Source organism: Galeopterus variegatus, unplaced genomic scaffold, assembly GCF_000696425.1.
Source record: "Galeopterus variegatus unplaced genomic scaffold, G_variegatus-3.0.2 Scaffold2392, whole genome shotgun sequence".
Lineage (NCBI taxonomy): Eukaryota > Metazoa > Chordata > Mammalia > Dermoptera > Cynocephalidae > Galeopterus > Galeopterus variegatus.
This window is the reverse complement of record NW_007728503.1, coordinates 57,732-65,629: the sequence shown is the minus strand read 5'-3', so window position 1 is coordinate 65,629 and position 7,898 is coordinate 57,732. Positions and strand designations below refer to the sequence as shown.

The 7,898-nt window shown below is 39.1% G+C and overlaps 1 protein-coding gene across 1 annotated transcript in view; it reads left to right on the top strand.

Moving 5' to 3' along the window:
* Positions 1–7,698: 7,698 nt before the first annotated feature.
* The window catches only part of NBAS (neuroblastoma amplified sequence), a gene marked incomplete at its 3' end in the record, with an annotated part of 53,864 nt that continues 53,664 nt past the window's right edge, over positions 7,699–7,898 (top strand). Inside the window, exon 1 of the mRNA XM_008581551.1 lies at positions 7,699–7,826. Coding sequence (XP_008579773.1) covers positions 7,710–7,826 — 117 coding nt within the window. The remainder of the gene's footprint in view (positions 7,827–7,898) is intronic.

Genomic DNA, 7,898 nt, shown 5'->3' with positions numbered 1-7,898 from the left:
TAAGAATAGTCTTATAATAACTTTTCCCAGGACATGGGACATGACTACAGATTTACCCCACAACTCCCAAGGCACTATAATTTAGGTGACCCGGTTAGAGCAGATTTTTTTTGTTGTTAATCACCTTCTTGTAAGTTTGGGGCCTACATTTACACATTTGTATCATCTGAAGTAACTCAGAGTCTTAATTTAAAGTGGACCCAAGTCTCATAGGTGCCTTGCAGAAGTGAAGGCCAGTCTTCCTGGGGGAAGGCAACCTCCAGCCCAGACCACAAAGAATCCTCATAGATCGGATTCCAAAGCATAGGAAGAAACAATGAGACACACACAGGCACACACACACACACACACACACAACATAGAGAAAGAAGCCAACATGAGCAAGAGTCAGCAGGAAAAAAAATAAGTCAAAGACTTCCGGTATTAGAAATATCAGGTAAAGAATATAAATTATGTTTGACGTGTTTCTAAAAGTAGGAATTGAAACATAAACAAGAAGAAAGTAATAAAACAACCAGCATAATTGATTTTTAAAAAAAGAACTTTGAGGGAGTGAAGGACATGCCGAAATATGCAAGATTTTGAGCTGGAAACATTGGAAAAATTATAGTTTCAGAAAAGGCTAGCTGGCCTGTCTTTTCCTACATACAGCAGGCCTGCGGGAGGGGTGCTCTCCCAGTACCAGGACAAGAAAATAGCCTTATCACCAGAGACTGGGAATTGGGGTTGTGATGGGCCTGAATAAATAAATTTCCTGACGTAACTATTATCTTCCATTAGCTTTACATACCCCCATATACCTCTGAATGACTCCCCTAGAATTTCCTGCGCCTTGCTACAGCCTTTTTGTCTGGTCATTTCTTCACAAATTTATTGCTTTTTGTCTAAAAAGTATAAAAGCATCTTGGTTTGGCCACTTGTTCGAACTTCAGTCTCTTATGAAGATCCTCATGTACACGTAAAAGCAATATAACTTGTATGCTTTCTCTTGTTAATATGCCTTATGTCAATCTGGTTCCTAGGTCCAGCCGAGGAGCCCACATAAGAACTAAGGGGAGGTGGAGAGTTGGAGGTGATCTCTCCCCCCCACAACTTCTAGAAATAAAAGAAATACATATGTAATAATTGATATTATAAACTTGATAGAAAGATTAGACATCAACAAAGCTAAAAAGAGATTTTGTGAACTGGAAGAAAGCTCTAAAGAAATTACATTGAATATAAAACAGAAAGACAAATAGATAAAAAGTGTGAGAGGGAAGTAGTGACATATGGAGGACAAAACAGTCCATCACATGTCTAAAGAGAATGGTGTACCGGCAATATTTGATGATGTAATGATTGAGAATTTTCTGTGAGTAAAACAAATGAAGGGAGCAGGGAAGAAATTATATTTCAAACCTCTGAAATTATTCTCTATAAGGTGAGGTGAGGTTGAAAGAGAGGTATGTGTGTGTGGAGGCAGTGTACATGTGCATACCTATGTGAGCATTGTGTTAGCTTAATGATTATTGTACCATTTTATTCCAAGTGGAGAATTTTCTCTTTATTTTGGTTTATGTGAGGATTTTTCTTATTTACTCTGTCCTTCCCTGTCTCAAATTCATAGTTTATTTTCTTGATTCCATTCTGTTTTGGAATTGTTGTGTTTCTTTCTTTCTATCCCTTGTTTGTGCTGTCTAAAATTGTAGACTTAACCTTTTTCCCAATATTTTATTATGCAAGTTTTCACATATAGCAAAGTTGAAAGAATTTTACTGTGAACACTCATGTATCCACCACTGAGATTCTATCCCTAATATTTCACCATACTTGCTTTGTCATATACCTTCCCCTTTATTCATCCTTTGACCTATCCATTAGTCCACCTATTTTCTGATGCACTTCAAAGTATGTTATAGATTATCTACTTTTGTTTTTAAGCAAAATAAAACAAAAAAGCTATTCTCACTTATAAGTCAATACTTGATTAATTTACCAATGCATTTTTTACTAATTTATTTGCTTACCTCTGGCACCTGCTGTTGAGTTTTGCTGTGTCACTGTATGTGCTTCTGGCAGGGCCTCTTCCCCAGTTTGGTGTTCCACATACTTTCTGAGTAAGGAAAATGGGGGAAAAATGGCCTGTTTGAATTGTGTAGCAAATGAGATCAAATGAGCTTTATGTAAGGGGCTGGCAATTCCTTCTGAGTTAAAACCATTCATGAACGTTATGACATCTATTTTGGCTGCCAAGAGATATTATGGGAATCTTAAAATATTTATAGAAAGATTGACTGGGATTTTCCAGGCTTTCTGGAAGAAAGAGAATTTCTAGAATTGCTCCCAATATTATTTTACTATTATGATTAAAATTTATACTCTTCATAAATAGCTAGTGCATCATTCAATCAAATATAAATGTATGACACGTATAACATATAGCATTTAAATCCCCAAATTCAATTTTATTGCGCCATTTGAAATTTAAAATAGAAGCAACTTCATATGATGAACTAATTTCTTTGGTCTCTAATATGCAGAAGCATAAAAGTGTTAAATGCTGAATCATTAATGGCTCTTAGCTTAATAGGTTCTTTAGCTGACTGGAGCTAAAAATGTGAGCTCGTACAAAATGAATCTATCAATTGATGATAATTCTACATTGAAGAATTGAAAGGAGAAAAATTACTCCTTTATTTGAGATATTGTTAAGAATTTTTTTCTAATTCTAAGGTAGAAATGTCTATCACCATCAGTAAAGTGAATGAGGATTATATTTTAGTTCAGCTGAGGCATATTTAACATGCTGTTAGGATAGGAAGAAATGGAAAAATTTTTCTATTTTTTCCCTTCTCCTCATCAAAGGCTTATAAAAACATAGGATTACTACTCTTTATAAAGGGTTTAAACCTTCTATACTAATAATTAGAACATTAGACAAAACTTGTGTTTCAATTCTGGTTACACCATTATCAGCATGTGACCTTGGTTGGGTCACAATGATTTAGAGCCTCAATGTATTAGTCTCAATGTTGCTTACAATAGAAAACCCAAAACTGGGAAATTTACAAATAAATGAAATTTATTTCTCACAGTTTGAGAGGCTGGGAAGTCCATGGTCCAGGTGGTGTATCTGGCGAGGACCTTGCTGGTGGGTGGTGACATGGCGAGAATGGGCTGAGCAAGAGAGCTAACCAGCTGATTTGCTCTTCTGTTAAGGCCATCAGAACCACATCCATTACTCCATGAATGGATCAATCCATTCATGAGGGCACAGTCCTCGCAATCTAATCACCTCTTAAAGGTCCCACCTTTCAAATACCATAATTAGATTTCCCACCCTCTTGACACTGTTACAGTGGGGGTAAGGTTTCCAATACACGAACTTTTGGGGGTCACACTTAACCCATAGCACTCAAAGAGATACAGATATTGATATTGACCCTTTTCTTACAGCATTGTATAGAGGAGCAGAGGTAAGGTATAATAAAGTACCTGGCACAATGCTTAGAGCAGAGTAGTTACACAAAATGTAGCTATATGATGATGATACTAATTTTGAAATTGTCTCAATTTTTATTTCATTCTTATTTCCTTAAGCATTTCACAGAGTTACCATTTATATTGGTTATTTAGAAAACATAATTTTCTTTTTAGAATGATCTATTCATTACTTAAAATATCTTTAAACCAGAGATGGACTTTTAGCTACATTAAGTAGGTTAGATGACCATAACAATACATGGCAACCTAACTCTTATAGTTAATATGAGGGGTCTTCAAACAACTAATGTAAAGATTTGTTTTATCTTTTGATTCCCTTTTCCATGAACCTATGGAAATACCCTCATATTTAATTTTCCCCTGGCAGAACAAGTTGCCCCAATTCCACATGTTGGTATTCTGGTCATCCATAAACGTTCATTTCCACTTACAACCATCTATGTACTCCATCTGTATTATTTAATCATCCTTTACCATATAATTCTGGCTGACATGCTGTAGTGTGAAGAAAAGAGCAAAGGATAAAAACCATGTTTGAATTTTGGCTCTGTTGTGATCTTGGATTTCTCTAAGCTTCAGTTTCCTTATCTATGAAATGGTGATCTGAATCTCTCTCCTGAGTTTCTGTCTGTCCGTCTCAGCAGTAGCTGTGAGGATGGAAGAGCTCTGTAAGCCATTAATACTATTAATGTATTATTAGTAACAACTCCAATCTGCCAATTCATAAACAACATTACAAACACTACATAGACTCTAAATTAAGTAAATCTGCAAAATCTGCTGGTAGAAATGTTAAGGTGAGTAGTTTTGATGCATAGAACCCCCCTCGAACTAGCTTAAGAATAAAGGGAAACGCACTGGATCATCTACCTGGGAAGGCAGAGGCACACAGGTGTCACTTGTTTCACGCATGATTATATCAAAGAAAGTCTCTACCTCTCTCTTGCCTCCGTTTTTCTCAATGCATTGGTTTTGTTTTCTCACCACACAGACTTTCTTTATATAGTGAATAAGATGGCTGCTGACATCTCCCGATTTGAATTCTTCAAACTCTGTGGAACCCAAAAGGCAAGGAGCATTTTCCTCCACTTCCATCTTAAAAAACAAACAAACAAACAAACAAACAAACAAACAAACAAACAAAACTCATGGAATTAATCTCAACCCAAAGCCTAAAGTCAAGGGAATGGGGTTCTTTGGGTCAAACAGGCAGAGTTTGGGGATTGTTGATCCCACTAGAATTACAACATTTGAGTGAAGAAAGAGCAGATGGAACAGTCTCCAAATGAAGCAAAAGGCCTGGACAGATAAAAATGACAGCTGTCACTGAAAGCACAAGGCAGAAAGAGAGAATGATGACAAAGAGAAGAGATTTCCTTGTGAAAATGTTGTTCTTATGAAATGCACAATGTCTCTTCATTAAATCCATCACTCTGCTGTTTAAGATGAGTGTGACCATCATTTCAGTTTTCCCAGGACAGTCCTGTTTTACAACTGTTGTCCAGCCTCATTATTAAAATCATGTCTTTCATTCTTGGAAGTGTTCCAGTTTGGACAATTATCTACATGAGTTAAGTCACTGTAGGTAAGACCAGGCAGCAGTTTCGCTGCAGGCACCCAACCGGTCCAAACTTTTTCTGTTTCTTTGACTCAGTTGAATGTTCATCACTTCTCTGCCTTTCCTCCCCACCCCAGTGCTTGATATTCAACATTTGGAGCTCTTCTTATGACACAAACATTCTTAATCCCACCTGCTTCTCTTTTATTGGTCGCCTCACATTTTCCCCCTTCAGGAACTCTTCTGGATTTTAAGTAGCAGTGAAGAAGGCTTAACAAATTGCCCATCTGCTCAGAGCATCTCTGGTAGTAGAATTTTCTTCCTAGGAATTGCCGCAAGTTAACAGTACACTGACTATCCAAATAGTGTAGTTTCATCCTGAGAAACTTCAGTTGTTTTTTCTTCAAAACGGAAACTCCCAGAGGTCAGCCAGGTATGGCTTTATATTTCCTGTTCTATCGTACAAAGTATGGTAAATAGCGTAAGGGTGAGGACAGATAAAGCAATTAACATAGAGTGGTAACGGTAGAAGAAAAAACTTCTTAGTGATTTATTTGCAATGGTTCCCTTCACATACCAGCTAAGAAGAAAGCATCCTTTGCCAGCTTGACCAGCTACCTCCTGGCTGTGGTTGTGCTGATCAGGTGGAGGTGGTGGAGAGAATGGATGAAACAAAGCAATCCCAGTGTCTAAGAAAGGGAGAGATAGGGAAGGTGAATAAGGAGCCAAGGAAACTTGATGTGCAGAAATGAGTGGAGGCTGTAGTGAGGCACTGTACAACTCCAGCGGCCCTCCCACACACCATATTCCATGTGGATGGTGTTCCCACCTCTTCATAGTCTACAGCATGCAACGTGGGCAGAGCTCCCTGCAGGTGTGCAGCTTGTCAGCCCCAAGTGGGGTGGGGAGAGGAGATGTCTGGGGTTCACAGGTGGGGATTTGATTTTTAAAAAAGGCACAACTATGAATGCAGAGAAATACTTTGGGGAGACAATGGGTAAAAGATGCTTTTTGCAAAGTCTTTCATTTTTTCAACAAATATGAGGGTACTTCAAAAAGTTCATGGAAAAATAGAATTGAAAGATGATATGAATCTTTCCACAAACTTTTTGAAGTAACTTCGTACTATATATTTTGTACTCTGTTCTGTTCATTGTTATAAACTCTGAGTATATAGCAGGGATGTATACAGCATCTTTATGTATATAGACAGAGCACTCTACCCCAGAAGAGCTTACCTTTCAGTGAATGCAGACAAGGAACAAACATAATAAAAATAAATTATATAACATTTTATCTTTTTTTTTTTTTTGCTGGCCAGTACAGGGATCAAACCTCGGACCATGGTGTTATCAGCACCACAGTGTAACCAACTGAACTAACCGGCCAATTGTATAGCATTTTAGATGATGACAAATGTTATGGGAAAAAAATAGAGCAGCTGTAGAGAGCTGGAGTTGGGGAAAGGTGGTTGCAAATTTAAAAATGAGCCATCAGGGTAGGTTTCAAAGAGAAGGTGACATTCGATCAAAAACTTGAAAAAGATAGAGGTAGAGCCAGGCAAACATCTGGTAGAAAATCTTCCAAGCAGAGGGAACAGCCTTTGCAGAGTCCCTAAAGTGGACTGGTGTGTTCAGAAACGGCAAGGACAATGCAGCTGAAGATAGTGGTAGACGATGTAGGGCTTTGAGGTCTTTTAACTTTTAGAGAAACAGGAGTTAGAGGCTTCCGGGCAGAGGCTTTTAATCGCATCACTGCCTAATGCATCTTGATGGATAATATGTAATATAATTCCTTCAAGAGATCTTCTCTACTTGTGTTTCTTTTGGATGTGATACAGTGCTAATATTTTGTACACTGTGTACTCATTCTGGTTACAATAGGTTCTGCTTATAGTACAGAACTCTCCACAGAGAGGCACTTGTTGAATGAATGAGTGAACAAATGAATGAACAAACGAGCTTGGCCTTTTAGCTCCCTTCATGCAGGTCCTCAATCTATTATTTTAATTTCATTCCTTCCCACACCTTTTTCAACTTGGGTCCTATCCAGCCTGCCTGCTCTCTCAACGTATATTTCTGCCTCTGTCTTTGCTCACCCCATTTCCCACTACTTGAAATGCTCTCCCCAAGCCTTCTCCATTGGATTCAAATTCTACCTATTGTTGAAGACCCAGGATAAGCTCCACTTTCTCCAGGAATTCCCTGCAGACCCTCTGGACTTAATCCCCTTCTGTGAATTCTTTCAGCATCCCTCCTCTGATACCTTTCATTGACTCGATCTGTTGGCCTGGATAACTTTTTGGTGTTTATTTACAAACCATTGTTTGAACTCTAGGTAGTGGGCAAAGAATACATCTGGAAGGTACTTTACCGTTTCTCTTTTATAGGAGCTGATTGGATAAGAAAGGGTCAGAGATTTGGCTGACCTTACGCAAGTTAATTAATAAGGAATGCAACGGGACGGGACCAGGACCCAAGTCGTACTCCAGACAGGCAATAGTCAGTGTCCTTCCTACTCATGAAGCGTTAACCAGCATTTCCTTTTCGCAGTCGGTTCACACACGTCTCCTTTCCCAGCGAATCAAAAGCGGCCGCGACCAGGGAAGCTTGTCCAGTGCGGGATGCCGTAGTGGCGCTGCCTCACGGCTCAGTCCCGGGCGAAGATGGCGGCCCCCGAGACAGGCCTGGCTTTAAGTCCAGGCACTGCGGAGGGCGAGGAGGAGACAATTCTCTATGACTTGTTGGTCAACATCGAGTGGCCACCGGAGACAGAAGTACAGGTGATCCAGGGCACTGTACGGCTGCAGGCAGATTTGCGCGGCGTTTCGCGGGCAGAGCCACGTAGCAGGAGC